Below are 19111 nucleotides of genomic sequence, written 5' to 3'. Positions count from 1 at the left end.
TCTCCTTTGCATCAACTTGTGTCCAGAGGATTCTAGGATGTGCAAGTCTGCGAACGGCTACCTTTGAGCTCTAGACATTGACAAACTGCACGTCTCGCTCCAATTACTCGGACATCCAATATCGTACACAAAGTTGGCGGTTTAGCAACCCTGTCTACTTGCGAGCATATGCTCTGCCAACCTTCATGCGTATGTAGAAATCCTCCGTGACGGTCTTGCTTGGACCGTGCGCCTTTGCCTTAATCTCGCATAACGTGCGCATGGCGACATTGAACGGAAATTGCGACCAATGATCGCTGGATCGGTTGTAATCGTATATGTATGCGTATGATGCCCGCAACCGCCGTATCGTTTCCTTGTCGAAGTCGAAGATAGGCTGCCCATCCGCTGTCGATGTAGGGCCTTGATCGAAGCGGATGGAGAAGTCACGCAGAATATCTTGTCTCTTGTCGATTGGCAGACCAGTGAAGGTGACCTCAGTTTCCTTCGCTTTACCCTTCTGGCTAGCTGCTGGCTGGCTTTTCTTCCTCTGAACCTGAGCTGTATGTTGACGAAAGCTCTCATGTACGGCTTCAACATGAGCCTTGATTGCGTCAAGTTCCTTCTGTTTCCTCTGCCAGCCGTCTGCTTTTCCCTCCTTGGCCTGCCGTGCAAGCTCCCTGGCATCGTTCCATGGACGAGCTAGGTCATGATCGAATTCCGGTGATGGCCCAAACCCCTTTCTGGGGAACAAGGTAAAAATGTACTCTTTTTGCTTCTCATATTCCCTGTGGACTGCGGCATGTAGTTCATCCATGACGAATGGGGGAAGGCCCATATTCCGCTTGGCATGTCCAGAGTTTGCGAATATCGCTCTAGTGACAATGCTATCCTTCCAAGGGAGTGAAGCACATGAATACACCTTCTGGTGTTCCTCAAAGACACCATTAGATACGCTTATGCCAGTTTTAACTCCGTCCAGGACAGTAGTGAACCTGTATGTTAAATGAACATGCATTACATCCAAATCTCAAAAAGAATAACACACACATATATGCCAAAAACAATGTATGAGGATGTTTGTAGCCATACTTGTAGATGGATGCTTCCCACATGGTGGAATATATACCAACTCTTGATATGCCCTTCAATGGTGCCAGCAGATGTTTTTGCAGCTCATAGAGTACACTTGCAGGCCCAGAAGCGCTTGTGCGAGCTAGAAACTGATCTACTGTCTCAGTATTTTTCACAATGCACTTCTGTATGGCTTCTGGTTCCTGAGCAAAGGCTGGAGGTGCGTTGGAGAAGGCTGAAACAAGGGAAGGGTCCCAGAATGCCTCCATGAGGTCACCATCATAATCACCTTGGATTGTCATTTTCACAATGCATGAACAGCATGCATTAATATTAACTCACCACCACCAGTCATACTTGCCAAATGACAATGCAATGTCTCATTGTTGAAGAGGTGACCTTTTGTTGAGACAACAATCACATCCACATAAGAAAAGAGTTGAGGATGCATTACAGCAACTGCCTGGAAGCCCAAAATTATCATCTGCCCAATGTTTATTATTATTAAAGCACTACAAATACCTTTTGCACATCTGTAGGGACCTTACAGGGATGTCGTGTGAGCTTTAAATGATATGTTAATGTCTATTTAATGCATAGAGGTCCAGATTCATACCAGGACTTCTCCAAGAACAATCTCTGTAGGTCGACCACTTCTGTCGGTCAAATTCCTATAAGAACTCTTGATATGGACTTGGCCGGGCTCCAATACACCACAAGGATCTGTGCTAACATCAGATCAATGCTGTATGATTTAAGTTGTAGATGACCAACCTGGAACAACAAATGCCGTACATGACATGGGTACACTGATGTGGAATTTGTTCACATATGCGTCCACTGCTTTCTTGGTCACCTCCCTTAGCTTCTCGGCGAGAATCCGACACTTGTCTGGTGTAAAACCTGCGTCCAATAGTACAAGAGTTGTTTCCTCGAGCGACGATGGACATCCGCTCACTGGGTCTCCCCACCAAGGAGTCGAATGGTCTTGTGACGCCTCATCGAAATCATCAGCATCGTTGTCAGTAATCTCGGGAGATGATTTATCCAAATTGCGGTAGCCCTTAGCACGTGAAGAGCCCGGTGACTCTCTGGCAAGCCTGGCGGAAATGACTCCTCCGGCAGATGCAATATTCCGCCAAAGCTCGTACACAGATGATGGGTCAGTCCACATAGTGAGTCCACGGACCAGCTGGCGCACGCTGTTCTGCATCAGTTGTATGAATACGTGGCTTGGGACTCCATTTTCTGCCATGTTGATGATCGTCTCGGTTGACAGACGTGCTGGAGTTGAGAGTCTGCCGGGTTTCAGCACATCGATAATCAGTAGCGCGGGGTCAGGAGCACTATCATGAGCCACAGGGCCATGTATCTTGATCTGCGACGGACGCAGGACAACGGAAGGCACGGAAGATTTTGCATCAAGGAGCAAAAGACCCTGGGCGTCATTGATTAGTACTACCGTATGCTTCGTCAACATGCGACACGATCGAGATCCATACCTTGGCACCACCCAGTCGCATTTGCACCGCTGTAGGCTCTGAGGGCCAGCCAAGCCGTTTCTGCACTGATATGAGAACATTTGACGTGACAAGCCCACAACCGTCAGTCATGATCATCTCATTAGGGACCTTTCCAGCGCCACTGAATCCAGGGCACACTAAGAAAATATGAGCACTGGACTGTTATGATTCGAAACCATTGATCCATGATCATCCTGTGCTACGCTACGTATCGTAATGATAGCAGACATCGATGATATTGGAGCAATGCTCTCACGAGCGCTCAATAGAACATACCGATGTCATCCTCGGTTCCAACCTCGTTCGGGTCCAGCCGTATCCCAGGCACAGAGTTGGAGAGCCCAAGGGCAAACCGAGCGGCCCACTTCACCATGGTCTGTTCCACCCATCGCATGAGATCCCAATTCATTGCATTCGAAGTGATGCTTACTTGTTCCTGGTTCGCCGATGGATCATTATGCCATGAAAGAAACTGCGGTAGACTAAGCTCTCTGACTGAGTCCGAGCGCGATCCATTTGTGACGATTTCTCGTCCATCCCAGCGTTCACTTGTCCGAAAGAGGAACACAGTTCCTTCCTTTGCAGTGACAGCGCGAAATACCCAACTATGAATTACAATCGGCCTCGTGAAGAAGTCGACTAGTTCATCCTCGGTGCAGCGGAGATTCTGCAGCTTCGTGTAAATTTCCTGAGGAATGTTTACTCTAATGAACTGATAGGAGCCAAATCGACGAGTGAATCGGCATGATGATCCAAGTCTAGGAGGGTCCAAGGAAAAGGTAAAGCGTGGTCCCAGTTGTTGATCCTTGCCGTCAAGGTGAAGCGTGGCGATAAAGTGGACTTTCCCGCCATACCAATCGGGCTTATCTTGAAGGTACGGTTTGTCATCATTACAGCCAAGCCCACCAAAGGGATCCTGTTTGAAGACTTGTTCCTCCGTATCAAGCTCATCCCACGGTAACTGTTGATGCGATTAGGTATGCACAGTCATAGCACGAGAACGGACTCGCCTTTGCTGCTCGTTCCATAGCATATGCAGAAGCATATGGATCATCTTGCGTGGCCCGTATCGTTCGACCTCGCGCTATATCTTCAACTTGAGGTGCCGCGGCGGCGTTCGACCTCAGATCACGGAGCCTCTCCAAGGCAGCTGGGGTGAATATCTGCTTCTCAAAGCCCTTCGTAGCGAGACGTGCAATCTCCCACTGTACGCCATACGGCAAGTCTTCCATGATATCTCGGGAGTGATGCAAGTCAGCCTGAACTGTCAGTCTCAGACGCGGCATAGATGAGAATGGGAGTAACGTACAATTACAATAGGAGCCAACTTCTCCAAGGCAGCTGAGACTTTCTCTTGTAAGATTCTCGGTATTTTGGAAGGCTTTCCATCGAGGTTGTTGCTCGCCTTCCGTTTACCCTTGAAGTCACTGTTAACAACTTCAGTAGATGAATGCGGCTGTTCTTTCAGCTCTACATCGTCTACGCACCATTACTCAAGTATCATATGGTTACATTAGATATAAACTCACCAAACATGCACAGGAAAGCATCAATGTCCTCAATATCATCGAAGTAATTTGAGTCCTGGAGAGATCATGGTAAGACAGTCAGCATCGATCGCGACCACACACACAATGGTTAGAAAGAAACGTACAGAGGTTGTTGAACACGGAGATCCGGGTCCATTAATGTTCTTGATGTCCATGCTGCTGATGACACGGACGGTTGGGAACAATCCAATTTGATGGAGAGAGCTGAGAGTATCGTGGCCCCCTGAGTTCAAAACGCGACGCGCTGATACCATCTCAGTTCATCACAGAACGCGAACCACTGATCCATCATCGTCCTTAAGATCAGCTAGAGGACGCGTTCCATGTGGGTCACATGTATGGAACCCGGGCCTGGATGTCGAGTCAGCTTCACGTACTTCCTTATGTCGCAATCAGGTGAACCAAAATGTAGTTTATTTCATTGCTTAAGGTCTCGACAGCTATTTTCAACCGTGTTGGATAGCGCCAGATCCTAACTATCGCGGTGGACCTCCTTGCACCAGCTTCTTCCTCATACATTGCTCACCCAGATGATAGACGCGTGCGAATGGCACAGTGATGGCTGACAAGCGAAGGACTTCTTGAGCATGATCGGCCGAAGCGCGGAAGTTCTCAAATATCGCATGATTGTTGAGATCATCAGACAGCATGCCGTTCCCACTGCGTTCCCTCTGAGAGTTCCTTGCCTATGGCATTATCGTTATTTGTCTTGTAAGGTTGAGAAGCGAGACCATCCACTCACGCGGTGCCGCATCCACAGTCATGTCTTCGTCATTTACCGCGCGAATTGAATCAATGCCCAGTTCGTATGGCCCCTCCACGCCATTTTTTGCACCGAGTATCGAAATGCCAATCGTGCGAATGCGTTCTCGATACATTTCCAATTGTACTGGAGATACCTCTCCGGCGTTTGTCAGCACGAAGTCTTCGAACGGAATCTGTGAGAAACGCCGTCGTCAGCTCAGCTATACTGAGACAGGCCAAAGCGTCAGCAGAGTAGAAGAGGCTAACACCGGTTGTGCAGTATCACTTGACAAAATAGCCTTCGAGTTTGACGATGCTTACAAAGATGTCTTCCCAGCCTCCGTCATCCCGACGAAAGAACAAACGATGTTGCCAGAGATCGGTTTCGATAGGCCCGTCTGTTTGGATATTCACATAATATGAATTCCGGGTGCGGGGGTGGCCACCTGCTCGGAGGCGAAGCGCGAGCAGCCGATGCATCGAAACATCGTCGGTGATTTCCCCAAACAACGTCGTACGTGGCTATGTAGAAACCATCAGTTGTATTTTATATAACATCACGGAAAGGCAGCGTGCCTTACTCCGGAATGCAGCATAGCCTCCCCAAATCTGGTCTTCGTACCCCTTGCGTACGGCGAGCCTCATATCTCCCCAGAACTTTGCAGTAGGCCGGTGTATCTCTTTACCCGTCGGACTCATCGAAGCTGGTAGCACAGACGTTTCATCCAAGTCGAGGTGCACGGTGGAGGTGCCACCAATGTCTGCATCACATCCAGTAGCGTACTGCTGCATATCCTCTCGTGAATTGAACGTGAAGAGAGTTTTTGGCGTTCGAATCGGCTCGTCCGCTCCTTGCATAAGCAGGGCTGCGGCGCATGTTAGACGTGTTCGCTTTGATGTAGCTAGCTTACCGCGCGACGTGCTCTCTCGGAGCAACTTTCCGGTCCGACTGATTAATCCTGAGATACGAGACATCTCAAACACTGTTTTGTCATGTTCAAAGCAATCCGATTCCAAGCAGAGAAGTTGCGCACAATTCAGCTGCACGACGCGAAGGAAATGCAGATCAACGTCCAATTCAGACAGGAGGCTTGGCGATTCATGATGTCAGTTATCATGATGAAAATCGCATTTCCTTGACAAAAATTGACAAATATAACATATGACAGTATCGAGATAGCATTATACAATAACATGTAGATCCACATTTGTAATAATGCTACATTCTGTATATAATATTCAGCATACCACGCGATAGACACCGGAAAAAAATCCATTACAACGCTAAGCAATCAGTAAGGCAGTAGCATAACGGCTGCCCTTGGCCTAAGCAGCCATACTCCCAATATACGAGGACATCGCTACTTCTACTGCGAGGAACATGTAGACCAACACAAGTGAGCACTTAAAATGTTCAGTGAATTGGAGATTTCGATCCAATAGTACGGGAAACCAGGGCTGAAGGCTAGTAAGGCGGTAGACGCACTGACTCCATCCATACACATGCGAATGCCTCGCCGCCTGTGTGACGCCTTTGAACATGGCAGGAATGCGAACCAATGTCCGCTCGGCGTGAAGGAGTACAGCGTACGGCGACATTCATGTGTGGCCTGGTTCCGTGAGATGAGCGCAGCATTTAGTCGCAGCGAGCGTACAACCTGCTGGCAAGGTCCTTGTTTCAATATAGTAAGCGTTGATGACATTTCGCGCATGATGTGTTACATGCACTGGGAGCGCCTTTTCGGTTTGCTCCACGCACTTCCCAGATGCTCATATTCTCTCGCCTTATTCTGTCCATTCAAGCCCAGGGTTCCGCTTTTCTGGAGCTTCCTCTGCGACGCACTTCCACCGTTGCAAAAGAATCCAACGTTAATGCACCAAAAACAACAAGTTGACAGACGTATCCAATGTTAGAGCAATTGCTTGTATGTCCTCGGAGGCATCGAGTTGGCGCCACCATGTCGATTCAAGGACGAAGCTATATCTCACCTTGCAGGCGCTCTCAGCAGCGACACCGCACCACAATTGCTGTGAGGGCCCAATTTCAATTCAGCGTTAGCAAACCATATCCCTCAATAACAACGACGCCCACCAAATTACTGTACACGTTTCCGTAACGAGACTTCATCCCTGTACCAAGACACATTTGCGCCCACCGACCTCGACAGACTCCATGTTCTCCACAACAACACTGAGCACAGATTCCTGTCCAACGCTACTGTGCGCGCCATACGCCTTAGCAACATCCCACTCCGACCCCACCTCGTCCACTTCATCCGACTCGGGCCTTCCGCGGACCAGCTTATGCGCCTCCTTGCCACCTACATGCTCGAGCGGCACGAATGCCACACCCATGCCAGGGTCCGGAGTCTGAATAAGCTCCGAGGCAGGCGGCGACGGCGAGTGGTGGAAGGTCGGCGACAGGTGCATCGAGTCCGAGGAGCCTGAATCGGGCGGGCCGTCGCGCGACTGCCGCTCGAGGCTGGGGCTTGAGTAGCGGGACTCGCACGACTTGTACGACTCGGCCGTCAGGCTGACCGCCCCACCGCTTGCGCGCCCGGAGGATGCTGCCCTCGAAGAATCCTCAGATGCGCCAGACAAGACAGAATCGGCGCCAGGAGATCCTCCCTCAGCTTCAATGGGAGCAAAGGCACTTGTGGAGAGTATATGCGTGACATCCTCGAACTGACCCTCGACGCTGGGGGCATAGACCCGCCAGTCCGGTTGCAGGTTCGGCGTAGAAGAGGAGGGTTGTTGAGGAAGAGACGGAAGAATGATCTCAGTGGGCGTTGGCGGGCCCGGGATGACGCTGGTCTTCTCGTCCTTCTCGCCATACATGGATGGCACTTGCTGTGCCTGTTCTTCATCAGGATCGGCAAAGCGAACCTTCTTGCCGTTGCCCTTGACGCGGCGGCCCCGGCAGGGAAGCTTGCAGCGCATACAGACCATAGTGATGCCAAGCATAGCAAGCGTGCCAATGGTGAGGAACGCAGCCAAGATAGCAGACCGTCGCGACGTTTGGCTGGCAGCATTAGATGTGGTCCGAGTCTCCGCGGTGGGATTTGGATCATCCATGGAGGCAGAGCCAGTAACATATGAAGATGTGTGAGTCGAAGACACAGGGATAGAGGAGGCAGCGCTAGAAGTCTTCGACAGAGAGAGCACAGGTGGGAGACCGGTAGACGCAGACGTGACCGCATCTTGCAATACTGCCGCAGAGTCCGTCGATGTAGGAGGGACATAGAGGGTGGTACGAGTAGCAGCAGAAGTCGTCGGGGCATCCATCGGATCAGCCACAAGGAGCGATGTAGGCATAACACTGTTGGATGACTGTGCGGCAGTATTGGCAGATAAGGCAGCAGAATCTTGGGTGTCGCTGGTAGAAATGGGAGACGCGGAGACACCAAGGGCAGTGTCTGAGGATTGTGGTATCCGTAGAATAATCTCTGTTGTGGCAATCCAGGAGGGAGAACCGCCAGCCAGTTCGAAGACGAAAACATCAGCCGATGGCGCTGAGGACGTCGGTGGCGGTGAGGACAGTGAGGACGCTGGTGGCGCAGACGAAGTAGCCGTAGTCGTCTCGACATTGGGCGTAGTAGGGAGAACGCTAGGAAGCTCAATGATGGTCTGGGGTGCCCCAGAGAGAGTAGGTGCCGCAAGGATGCAGAGGGAGCAGACCGAGAGGAGGAGAACATGAAAGAGTGACTGGTGAACGAGAGACATCTTGACGAATGAGTGTGGGTGCCTTGTGGGCATGAGGGTGCGTGGGCGGAGAGACTGAGAGCAGCCTCCGGGTTCGAGCAAGTCTGTGATAGATTTGTACTGTCAAGATGGAGGCTGGCAGCTAGCTTCCTCCTGTGTCAGCCTTCCTGTCGTGCCCCATCTACACCACATGGACAGCAAGAATCGTCACAACTCCATGGAACAGGATATGACGCTGTGCAAAGCCTTCTTCACCGTGTCGTGGCAGCGCGAAAACGACAGTGTGTGCTTCCAAGGACGACCAACGAGCTCGAGAATTCGAAGCGATCTGGTGGAGTGCATTCGGTTCGGACGATCCGATCGTTGTTCACGAATCGAACCGAGCTACTAGCCAGCGCTCGAGTCAATGGACGTTTGTCAAACGCGCAACACGATTCGCCCGCCACTGGATTCTTCGTCCTCGTCCTCCAAGGTTGAGCAGTGCACAGACTGGCAGCTACTATGCGTCTGCCGGCCTCCTTCGGCCTCAGGCGTGCTAGGCGACTTGCGGCACGGTCGTTTGCCACTATCTCTGATGCGCCTCGCATTCCTCAGACGATCATCGAAAAGGTGGTCCAGAAGTATGCGGTCGATCTCCCGGAGGGCAAGGTGGTGAAGGCTGGTGACTATGTGATGATTCGTCCAGAGCATGTTATGACCCACGACAATACAGGCCCTGTCATATCTAAGTGAGTGTCTAAGAAGATTCTTCGGGACACTAGTTCCAAGTAGTCCCGTCAAGGAATACAATCTGCATCTGAGAGCAGACAGTGCTATGGGGCTTGTCTACGATTTCAAGATCGGAGACAACCCATAGCAAAGATGGCCCCCATATGCTTCCTCGTTGACTGGCAGAACCACTTATTACTGATATCCCAACAGGTTCAAATCTATCGGAGCCACGCGCGTGAAGAATCCTTCGCAGCTGGTATTCACCCTCGACCACGACGTCCAAAATAAGTCTGCAAAAAACCTGTCCAAGTATGCATCGATCGAGGCATTTGCACGGACGCATGGTATCGACTTCTTCCCTGCAGGTCGCGGAATCGGTCACCAGATCCTCGTCGAGGAAGGCTACGCATTCCCAAATACGATGACCGTCGCGAGCGACAGTCATAGCAACATGTACGGCGGCGTTGGGTGCGTCGGCACGCCAATTGTGCGCACGGATGCCGCTGCGCTCTGGGCAACCGGCAAGACCTGGTGGCAGGTCCCGCGCATGGTGAAGGTTGAGTTCAAGGGCAAGCTGGCTCCCGGGGTTACTGGAAAGGACGTCATCGTGGCACTGTGCGGCACTTTCAACAACGATGAGGTGCTAAACTCTGCGATCGAGTTCACAGGCGAAGGCATCTCTGCGCTCTCGCTTGACGATCGGCTCACTATCTCGAACATGACCACCGAGTGGGGTGCGCTTGCTGGTGTCTTCCCTGTTGATGATACCCTGCTGGAATGGTACGAGCGTGCGTTGAAGAGGCTCGAGTTGCGCACGTTCGCGTCGCCATCGCTCATGCCCTCAATCCCTCCTCCGCCGGAACATCCACGCATCAACCGACGGCGACTCGATCAGCTTCGTGCGGCGCCTATCCGCTCCGATCCCGACGCAACATATTCGTCCCACCTCGTCTTCGATCTTTCCACACTCGTCCCCTACGTTTCTGGCCCAAATAGCGTCAAAGTCGCCAACCCGCTCCCTGCGCTTGAATCGAAGCACATTTCTATCCAGAAGGCATACCTGCTCAGCTGCACTAACGCGCGTCTCTCAGACATCTCAACCGCCGCAGCAGTGATAAAGGGACATAAGGTCGCCCCGGGCGTGCAGTTCTATGTCGCAGCTGCGAGTTCGGAAGTCCAGCGGGATGCAGAAGAGCAGGGCGACTGGCAGACCCTGATTTCCGCTGGTGCGAAGCCTCTCCCCTCCGGCTGTGGCCCATGCATTGGACTGGGAACGGGTCTCCTCGAGGACGGTGAGATCGGGATTAGTGCAACAAACAGGAATTACAAGGGACGCATGGGCAGTCCGAAGGCACAGGCGTACCTTGCGAGCCCAGCGGTTGTTGCTGCCAGCGCGATCAAGGGTTACATCTGCGGACCGGATTCTCTCGATCCTGCGACTCTGCCGCCGTCGGGCGCACCAGCCGTTTCAATAATCACTCCCACCGCGAAGCCATCTAAGCATAGTCCCGCGGCTGCGCTGAAGGAGCCTGTTCTTCCCGGCTTCCCGTCGACGTTCGCTGGACCGCTTCTTTTTGCTCCGCAGGACAACCTCAATACCGATGCACTGTACCCCGGCAAGTACACTTATCAAGATGATATCACTCTCGAGCGCCAGGCCGAAGTGGTCATGGAAAACTACGATCCTTCCTTTGCGGGATTGGTCGCGTCCATCCGCAAACAGCAGTCTGCGGATGCCTCTCACCCGGACATCAAGCGAGGCGTCATCCTCGTATCTGGGTACAACTTTGGCACCGGCTCCTCCCGCGAGCAGGCTGCGACCGCGCTCAAGTCAGCAGGTGTGCCGCTCGTGATTGCAGGCTCGTTCGGCGACATCTTCAAGCGTAATTCCATCAATAACGGGCTTGTGTGTATTGAATGTCCCGAGCTTGTCGCGGATCTCACGCAAGAATACGCAAAAGATGGAAAACGCGGTGCGGGTGGAAAGAGTGGCGAGCTGACTGTCAATGAGGGGTTGATGGTCGACGTGAAAGTGGCTGACGGACGCGTCGAGGTCAGCTGGCCGAATGGGCAGAAGAAGACGTATGCGGTAGGCGTGGTCGGCGCCAGCGTGCAGGAGCTTTGGATATGCGGGGGATTGGAGGGATATGTTCTCAAGTCAATCCAGGCAGACAGTTGAGGCCTTACCCCACAGCAGAATATAAAAGTATGAAATATACGTATCACCATGTAATGCTCCGATCTCAAGGAAGGGATCGATCTTCAACATCTTAATCGAGCATTCCGGACCATGAGCGCGATGTCCGCTGCGCGTTGGAAATAAGGAGATGCAGAAAAATACATGATCGCGCATACGGCATGAACATAGGGTGCGGGACGGGGTAGTACGGCACAAGGAGGGTGAATGAGTCTATGCCTCGGTCAACTCGCGCAGACGGCGAATAGTGCTGCAGGCATGCGTCAACCGACCGATGCAGCTGTAGCAGAGGAAGAAAGGCGCACCTGCGGACTGTCGCAGCCGTTGTTGTCGCCACCGTCCATGCTCCCCCAGCAATCACCTTCTTGCAAGAGTTGCATTTCCAGATGCCGACTGCTTGGCGCTTGACAGAGTCCTGAACATGGCATGCAGACGAGTGAGCAGGAGACACTTGCAAAAAGTGGTTGTCGGACGCACCTTTCCGCAGAACGTGCAAGTGTATCGTGCGTGCTGGGTAATTTCCATCTGTGCGGGGGAAGAAATTAGCACGTACTTAAGCTCCTCGAAAGCATCCCAATGCGCACCTTTTTCACTTGCTTTCGCAGGGAGGCACCATAACGCTAACCAGGCCATCGTCCAAAAGTAAGTCCACCATGTCTCGCCAGCCACGCCGCGATGCTTCACTCACAACACCGTACTTTCCAGTCACGCCGACCTTGCGGGTTCGCTTTGTCTACATCAATGTTCCATGAGCATTACGTCTCCGCACAGCGCAAGCATGTTCTCTCGACTCACCATCTTGAAGTGTTTTGCTGAGGGTGCCGGACGTGCTTAGATTCGCCGTCGAATAGAACGCGCGCAATAGTGTGGGAGGTGCTGTACAGCTGCTTCAGCCACATTTTGCTGACATAACTACTTCCACGAAAGGTAATTAAGATACTTCGCTTTCGCTTAAGCATCGCCACATCGCTGTACTGTCAAAGAATGCAATTTGGATCGGCTATGCTAACGATACAGGTGGTATATGTAGATGCTACAAGAGACTGCGATAAATGCCAGCAATCATTTCCGTTTGCCTTTATTTTTGTGGGTGCCGCCCTTCGAGATGGTCTCAGTTATAGACGAGGGAGGCAACTCAATAGATCCTCCCGCTGCTTCAGCGACGACGCCATCCCCGCTCTCAATCTTGTCTCTCGCCTCCAAGAAGAACATCACATCGCGCATCTCGTCTTCCAGCTCGCGGACCTTGACCAGTGCTGCTGCCTTCTCCCGTTCTGCCTGTTCTGTCTGCTGCCTCGCCCTTTGCAGGTTCTCCATAAGGCCCTTGCTGACTGCGTGCTCTTCCTGCAGCTCCTTTTTCAATCTTTGTGTCAGCTCTGCAGCCTTTTCTGCACGCTTCTGCGCCTTCAGGATCTCCGCTTGCATTTGCGATGCACGCACATCCTCCTCGGCCCTGCGCAGTGCCTCCTTCTCACACGCGTCTTCCCTGCTCCTTTCGACTTGCTGACTGAGCTGTTCGACGAGTCCACGAAGTTGGTCCACCTGTGTTCGCAGTCCTGCCGTCTGTTCCTCATAGAATGCGCGTTGGGAGTCCAGCTGCGATGTCAAGAGATACGAGTATTCAATCCCGATCGCCTCGATCTTTTCCGCACTCAAGGCGTCCGCCGCACTCGGACCCACGCCGTTACTACCATCACCCCGGCTCCCGATTGTCGACGCGGCGGAGGGGAGCTCGACCAGTTTACCATCTGCCTTGTTCTGTATGAGCCTGTGGACGTAGCCGTCGCCTGCATAATCCCAGACACGCTGCGTCTCAAGCTCGAGAGCGTATAGATGGGTAGTGTTCATGTAATGAGCATGTGCATGTGCCCGACCATACCGTCCACAGCCAACGTTGCCGCAGACGAGGCAGATCCACAAGTTCGAGGTACTGCCACAATCGACACAATGCGATGGAGTTGACGAAAACGAGAAAGGTATAGGGTGACTTGATCGCCTGTTTATGGAAGGCGGATGCGACGTCAAGAGTGTCTGTGAGTATCGGCATACAGGGCATCTAATATATCCATAATCTGTAAGTTACTTCCTGTGATCGGGATAAAGGACTGCGTACCGACTATCGCCCCATTTGCTTAGGCAAGTGCAATGGAACGTATGCGAACACGGTACAGTGACCAGCCCCGTGACGGCAGAATCCATCCGTTCGAGACAAACCGGACATGTAGGCAGCTCATAAACGTCCCCACCTTCCTGCGTGGTGCCGATCCGAGCAAAAGTCTGGCTGGCCGGATCATCGGTGTCGATGGCTATTGACAAGATGCGCACGACATGACAGATCTCACTCTGGGCACATGGTCAGTGCATGTCAATGCCCACAATGGTAGCACTCACCTCCATGGAATTAAATGCTCTTCCATTGTAAGCTTCTGCAAACTCGGCGGCCTCGGATGCTTCTCTGAACTTGAGTACCACTATTGAACGATTTGGCGCAGAGTCTCTGAGCGATATCCCGTAAATATTATTTCGTAAGAGGTCAATGGGATACGATTAACGAACCGAATCATTCTCAAGTGTGAGATCCCCTCAGCAGCTGGGGCAACAAAGGCCAGGAAGTCGGAAGGCGTCATCCAGGATGGCACGGCGAGCACACCCAAGACAAGGTGTTTCGAACAAGCGTCCTGGTCTGCGTTATGCTCAGCATTAGATGATGGCGTGGGGGAGTGCTCCTCAGAGTTTGGCGGTGCCGCCGAAGATGGACCCTGCAGCGATTCTATCGGTTTCGATACGTCGCGGTAGATGTGGACAATACCCTCTGGGAGGTTTGTAAAGCCCGACTTGTCGCCTGCTTGCGTATGCGGGACAAACGAAGCGGTGACCGGGTCGCCTGCGATCCATGCAGATTAGCAAACGAGCGTCTGAGACTATCGAAAGTACGGAAGCATACCGCGCCCTCTTTCCTTCTCTTTACCAACACCAGTCTTCTTCATTGCACTCCCGTTCATATCGCCCGAAGTACAATCTACCCAGTCTATCTTGATGGGCCCAAAGCGATAGTCTCTTGGCTCAGATGGGCTCGAGATGTCCTCCGGTTTGTAATCGTTTGTAAGCGTGTACCGACGCGCCGTCGTCTGCGAACGATGCGACGGGAGAGTCTGAAACAGAGAATGCGGGATGTATGTCGCAGGTGTGGCTACCGAAGGTGGTGTGTACGATGTTGAGTTCGTCGGTGCGGGTGGCGAGGGCGGGCGGAGAGAGATGCGGATGTGATAGTTTCGCATAAAGTCGCAGTGTATGGCGTGCACTGTGCGTAGATAAGTGCGCAGTCGGTTAACTGAGCATTGACTCCGTATCCGAGGTTAGCACGCGGGATGATGGTGGACGTTTGGGTGAAAGTTGTGTAGGGGTCGATTACGTTGTGCCACCCAGGACCAGACCAGGGCTATCGCGGTGCTCATCGTACCATTTTGCTCTCTTCCATCTCGAGGACAGCGTCCGTTTGGTTTGTGAGGCAGTGAGTGCAGAATGTGGCGGTCTGCTCCTTGCCTGCGGGCGAGTACTTCCAAGACGGGGGCGCGGTGTGCCATGAGGCGAGGGACGGGATTGTGCAAGTCGTTTTCGAGGGTGGCGGTACGCCTGAGACCTCTCACATGTTTGCTCTCTCCTCACCGAACCCCAGGTTGAAAAGAACGGTCTTGTTCAGGTTCACCGCACCTTTGTAACCACGCCCTCTCGATGGTCCTCTACTGCCGCTGTCCTGAAACAAGCTGCAGATACATCTTCTTCCACCAATGCTCCAGTCTCCGCGGACTTGCCTGTGAGCAGGATTGACGACCGCCAGGTCCTGGTCGGTTGGGATGTTGCGACATGGTCTCGATAGTATGTGCCCTTCTCAGACCGCGCTGCTTTGTTCTGACCTTTCGTCCAGCCACCACATCTGGCTCCGAGATCACTGCCGATGTTCCCAGTGCTTTCATCCTATCACGAAACAACGACTCATGAATACGTTTGAGGCAGGTTTCGTGCAATCTAACAGTCTGAGGTACTTATGGTCATACAGATACCTCCCGATGTGAAACCTTTGCATGTTGAGTCAAAACCGGATGGTTTGGAGGTCCAATGTGAGCAGCGATCTAGCAATGTGCTGCACGCTAAAGTATAGAATTACTACACGTACAGGGCCATCCTCAAAACCTCATACCTCATTCTTCCCCTGGTCATGGCTGCGACAGAATTCATACGATCCTCAATTGATCCGTGCCTCAACAACGGAGTGCGTGTGTTTTATCCAATCCGTCTTCCTATCCTGCTGAGCTGCTGCAGAAAGATACTTTGGGGTTCAAAGATCCTGCAGGATCCACCCACCGTGGCATACGAAGAAGTTATGGCAGAAGATGAGAAAGGATTGTTCAAATGGCTTTCCAACATCGTTCGTGTCTGGACCCTCTTATTGGCGTGATGCTCATTTGATCGTTCTATCTGATCAAGGACAAATTTGGCTTCTGTTTCGTAACAGGTGTTCCACCGACTCCAGAAGCAACTGAAGAACTCTCCTGCCGCATTGGTTTTATTCGCGAGACACAATGTAGGGCCAGTCTCACTGATCAGTGCGACAGCTCACTCAAACATATTTGCAGATGGCAAGTTCTGGAGCTTCACCTCTGACCTGACGAAAGGCGACACCGCATACACTACTCTGGCGCTCGGTGCGCACACCGACAACACCTATTTCGTAAGCAGCTGGAGATTTATTGGCGCGCATAACCCGCTCACAGGATGCTAAGACTGATCCTTGCGGTTTGCAACTGTTCCATTTGCTATCGCATACCGACGGATCAGGCGGCGCAACGCTGCTCGTTGATGGTTTCTACGTTGCTTCTATCCTCAAGGAGCTTCATCCCACCGCATACTCCCTACTATCTCGCATTCGCGTTCCGGCGCATGCAGCTGGAGAGCTGGGCTCGTTGTACACACCCAGCCCTAGCGCTGGCTATCCAGTGCTTCGGCATGTCGATGGCGAATTGATCGAGGTTCGGTGGAACAACGACGATCGAAGCGTCATGAATCACTTAGAGCCCAGCGAGGTAGAGGAGTGGTGAGCGGCTTCTTGCCGCAATTCGCAGTGCGAAGGAACTAACCATGTCCTCGGATAGGTATGATTCAATCAGAAAGTGGTACAAACTCCTCACCAGCGCAGATTCTGAGTACTGGGTCCAGCTGTCGCCTGGTACGGCAGTAGGTAAGGATGACCTGTTCTACATTTCTCATGTCATCTTTTCTGATCTCAGTTGTGCTCGCAGTGGTCGACAATCACCGCGTGCTGCATGGCCGCTCCGTGTTTGATGGCAAGCGACGAATGTGCGGTGCCTACATCGGCATCGACGAGTATCGGTCGAAGCTTGCTGTCCTCTCGGAGAAGTTCACTCCAGATACGATCACTCGCGAGACAATGTCGTATGCTGGGGTGAATGGGCGTAGTGTGTGGCATCCGGCCTTGTGAACTATCCCCAGTTGTTTGACTCTGCTGCTCTGATGACGCTTCAGAGGATGGGCGGCAGGAGTGTTGTATAACTGCTCATGCATTGACACTCGTGTGTATGAATGCGCATCGCTTCTACTGGCCTACATATCTGGCGAATTGACGAGGAGATGCTGGACCCACCAGGTCATGAATATGTCTTGTTCTCCTCGAAAATTACACATTCTCGGCATTCAGGAAGCAGTAATGACCGCCTAGCGCCATAAAATGTCTATGACACGCTTAAACATCCTTTTTCTACCATCCTATGACACTTGAATGTTAAAGACGATTCTTTGGATTAATATCTCTTAGCTGGTAGGGAGCATGGCTAATCGACGGAGGAGGACAAGGTCTAGGGTCCGCCCCCTCGGTTCTATTCACGGAATCGAGAGCTCGTCTACACCGTGTGCAGCATTACTTGCAGAGGATCAACATTCAACCACAGATCCTCCCGCTCATTATGTGGTGTGTTCAAAGATTGTCTCAACCGTATGAATCTCTTCTGCGGTCAGATTTTTCTGCTGGGTGCTATGACGCATCTGTGTTCTCCTTCCTCCGTACGCAATTTTTTGACCATGTGGAGCATGGAACTAAGTGACGGTGCGAACTGCCTTTTGAAATCGTCTTTGCTTTCTGAACAGCGTTTACGGCCTCGCGGAGATGAGCGACCAGCGTCTTCGTGATCCATATTATAGTCATCTTTCCACTCCAGGGTCATTGTGTAAAATTCGTCAGGTTACGACTCACAGACTGGAGATCATGTCAACTGACAACATCATTGTTCAAGCCTTCAAATTCAGCTTCTCAACATTGCAGCTTCGCTTTACCGTAAGTGCGATGGAATCCGATAGGTAAGATATTTATATACCACGGCACTAACATAAAAAAAAGGAGCTATCGGATAGCACCAGATGAGCTGAATAGTGGCGAGTAGCGAAGGAGACATGGAATAGCGGGGACCTCACCAGGCTATCGAAGCACGTTTGAGGAGATGAGGCCGACAATATCAGCGCGTTGCACATTTCAAGGCATGTATACGCGCGATTACGAACATGTTGTTCTTTCCTAGTCTACGGGGTGCCTCAGGCGGCGCATGGAGGGAAGGTCAGCCACTAGGGGAGGCTGGCACTTGGGCGTGAGAGTCGGACGCTTTCAGCGCGAAGTGGCCTTCAAGTTTCTTTCTCGCTTCCATCTTCCAAGCTCATCGTAGTAGCTAGTCAGTGTAGGCAAGGAAATGTGTAATGGCTGCGTATTCGAGCGTCGTCAGAGTCAGTGACAACTTTGTGTGTAAATGACGGCCGGTAGCGAGACGATGAAGTCATATAGTTCCGCTGATGTTGATGATACTGCCTTTTTCTATCCAAATCTAAGCCCGGTGTGGCCCCGCTGCCTTTGAAAAGGACATTCCCTCAAGTTCAGGTTGGTCTGCCGGATAGAGGTGAGTCTCCCATGGATCAAACATGAATCTGCTTATCTTGTTTCGAACTCACTGGCCATGGCGTTTCCACCGACGCTGATCTTTCTTTCACGATCAGGCACGATGGTGGCATCGCTCCGAGCTTTTCGGTTATCCAGCGCGGCTAACCCCATTGCAGGCTTTAGTACATTTGCCTCCCCTTCAAGAATATGTATATGTCCCTGAGGGAGTGTATGTACATCATATGACTGAATTTCAGTGTTTTTCTGTCACCGTGTGAGGGACCGCAAGCCTGTCAGTGTGAGGCTGCGCGAGCGCGTAAACCAGCGCATGATCAGCCGCCAGAACGAGCGCCGCGTTACAGACTGGTCTCTTTTCGATATCATCCGTCTGCTGTGCGCAGAAGTAAACTAGATGAATGAGGATGCTCGCGGGAAGGGTTGGGCCCCTGTCCTACTGACCAGACTATAGAGGTTTTCCGATCTCCGTCCGGCTGTCTCCGGCCGGGGGCAGCAGGTACGAGCCTCGGCGCCACAGAAACATAGCAATACGAACTCGCTTATTATATCAATATATGTGGTCGCCTGTCCGCGCACGCTAGGCTCAATATCGATCCTTGCGATGCAGTGAGCGACACCGATATACCACATACTAGTACTGATTATCTGCATCCGGAAGCAGCCGGTATCGCAGGCA

At 52.0% G+C, this 19111-nt stretch overlaps 8 protein-coding genes across 8 annotated transcripts; 2 read left to right on the top strand and 6 right to left on the bottom strand.

Moving 5' to 3' along the window:
- Positions 1–91: 91 nt before the first annotated feature.
- On the bottom strand, positions 92–4342 carry LAESUDRAFT_680055 (uncharacterized protein). The gene is made up of 14 exons (XM_040905720.1): positions 4231–4342; positions 4106–4160; positions 3886–4055; positions 3587–3835; positions 3007–3537; positions 2853–2952; positions 2556–2713; positions 1828–2491; positions 1670–1776; positions 1576–1617; positions 1396–1516; positions 1030–1342; positions 569–974; positions 92–514 (listed from the first exon to the last, which is right to left on the bottom strand). Exons 1-14 carry the CDS (start codon positions 4279–4281, stop codon positions 155–157), a joined length of 3327 nt encoding a protein of 1108 aa, XP_040763779.1. The 5' UTR covers positions 4282–4342; the 3' UTR covers positions 92–154.
- Positions 4343–4765: 423 nt separating this feature from the next.
- Positions 4766–5728, bottom strand: LAESUDRAFT_737100 (NADH:ubiquinone oxidoreductase complex I intermediate-associated protein 30; the record flags this gene model as incomplete). The annotated part of the gene is made up of 4 exons (XM_040910758.1): positions 4766–4812; positions 4869–5064; positions 5192–5392; positions 5447–5728. 4 exons carry the CDS (start codon positions 5726–5728, stop codon positions 4766–4768), a joined length of 726 nt encoding a protein of 241 aa, XP_040763778.1.
- Positions 5729–6035: 307 nt separating this feature from the next.
- On the bottom strand, positions 6036–6495 carry LAESUDRAFT_726239 (uncharacterized protein). The gene has a single exon (XM_040908990.1). The coding sequence runs from the start codon at positions 6467–6469 to the stop codon at positions 6197–6199; it is 273 nt and encodes a 90-aa protein (XP_040763777.1). The 5' UTR covers positions 6470–6495; the 3' UTR covers positions 6036–6196.
- Positions 6496–6897: 402 nt separating this feature from the next.
- On the bottom strand, positions 6898–8878 carry LAESUDRAFT_726238 (uncharacterized protein). The gene has a single exon (XM_040908989.1). The coding sequence runs from the start codon at positions 8591–8593 to the stop codon at positions 6995–6997; it is 1599 nt and encodes a 532-aa protein (XP_040763776.1). The 5' UTR covers positions 8594–8878; the 3' UTR covers positions 6898–6994.
- A 195-nt stretch (positions 8879–9073) lies between these two features.
- Positions 9074–11462, top strand: LAESUDRAFT_654347 (homoaconitase; the record flags this gene model as incomplete). Its single annotated transcript, XM_040904477.1, has 2 exons — positions 9074–9300; positions 9494–11462. 2 exons carry the CDS (start codon positions 9074–9076, stop codon positions 11460–11462), a joined length of 2196 nt encoding a protein of 731 aa, XP_040763775.1.
- A 231-nt stretch (positions 11463–11693) lies between these two features.
- LAESUDRAFT_654222 (60S ribosomal protein L37) lies at positions 11694–12213 on the bottom strand (the record flags this gene model as incomplete). The annotated part of the gene is made up of 5 exons (XM_040904470.1): positions 11694–11730; positions 11786–11895; positions 11958–12005; positions 12065–12100; positions 12169–12213. Coding segments are annotated over 5 exons (276 nt in total), but the record flags the coding sequence as incomplete, so codon positions are not given.
- Positions 12214–12456: 243 nt separating this feature from the next.
- On the bottom strand, positions 12457–15077 carry LAESUDRAFT_680045 (zf-UBP-domain-containing protein). The gene is made up of 5 exons (XM_040905719.1): positions 14425–15077; positions 14037–14364; positions 13872–13977; positions 13594–13823; positions 12457–13536 (listed from the first exon to the last, which is right to left on the bottom strand). Exons 1-5 carry the CDS (start codon positions 14756–14758, stop codon positions 12543–12545), a joined length of 1992 nt encoding a protein of 663 aa, XP_040763773.1. The 5' UTR covers positions 14759–15077; the 3' UTR covers positions 12457–12542.
- Positions 14910–17354, top strand: LAESUDRAFT_726235 (mitochondrial protein). The gene is made up of 11 exons (XM_040908988.1): positions 14910–15107; positions 15157–15356; positions 15406–15490; positions 15538–15598; positions 15657–15750; positions 15801–15906; positions 15966–16062; positions 16115–16209; positions 16262–16572; positions 16631–16716; positions 16778–17354. Exons 1-11 carry the CDS (start codon positions 15003–15005, stop codon positions 16975–16977), a joined length of 1440 nt encoding a protein of 479 aa, XP_040763772.1. The 5' UTR covers positions 14910–15002; the 3' UTR covers positions 16978–17354.
- The last annotated feature ends 1757 nt before the right edge of the window (positions 17355–19111 follow it).

Source organism: Laetiporus sulphureus (assembly GCF_001632365.1).
Source record: "Laetiporus sulphureus 93-53 unplaced genomic scaffold LAESUscaffold_22, whole genome shotgun sequence".
NCBI lineage: Eukaryota > Fungi > Basidiomycota > Agaricomycetes > Polyporales > Laetiporaceae > Laetiporus > Laetiporus sulphureus.
This window is presented reverse-complemented; position numbering and strand designations above follow the sequence as displayed.

Excerpts from the sequence above, each read along its gene's own strand:
- LAESUDRAFT_680055 (XM_040905720.1), bottom strand. The coding sequence starts at position 4,281 with ATGGACATCAAGAACATTAATGGACCCGGATCTCCGTGTTCAACAACC. Across the intron at positions 2,492-2,555 it reads TGCGACTGGGTGGTGCCAAG|GGTCTTTTGCTCCTTGATGC; the intron begins GTATGGATCTCG and ends AATGACGCCCAG. Across the intron at positions 1,777-1,827 it reads TACGGCATTTGTTGTTCCAG|ATCCTTGTGGTGTATTGGAG; the intron begins GTTGGTCATCTA and ends ATGTTAGCACAG.
- LAESUDRAFT_726239 (XM_040908990.1), bottom strand. The coding sequence starts at position 6,469 with ATGTCGCCGTACGCTGTACTCCTTCACGCCGAGCGGACATTGGTTCGC.
- LAESUDRAFT_726238 (XM_040908989.1), bottom strand. The coding sequence starts at position 8,593 with ATGTCTCTCGTTCACCAGTCACTCTTTCATGTTCTCCTCCTCTCGGTC.
- LAESUDRAFT_680045 (XM_040905719.1), bottom strand. The coding sequence starts at position 14,758 with ATGCGAAACTATCACATCCGCATCTCTCTCCGCCCGCCCTCGCCACCC. Across the intron at positions 13,978-14,036 it reads TCACACTTGAGAATGATTCG|AGACTCTGCGCCAAATCGTT; the intron begins GTTCGTTAATCG and ends GATATCGCTCAG. Across the intron at positions 13,824-13,871 it reads GAGCATTTAATTCCATGGAG|AGTGAGATCTGTCATGTCGT; the intron begins GTGAGTGCTACC and ends CCATGTGCCCAG.
- LAESUDRAFT_726235 (XM_040908988.1), top strand. The coding sequence starts at position 15,003 with ATGTGGCGGTCTGCTCCTTGCCTGCGGGCGAGTACTTCCAAGACGGGG. Across the intron at positions 15,491-15,537 it reads GACTCATGAATACGTTTGAG|ATACCTCCCGATGTGAAACC; the intron begins GCAGGTTTCGTG and ends ATGGTCATACAG. Across the intron at positions 16,210-16,261 it reads ACACCGACAACACCTATTTC|ACTGATCCTTGCGGTTTGCA; the intron begins GTAAGCAGCTGG and ends CAGGATGCTAAG.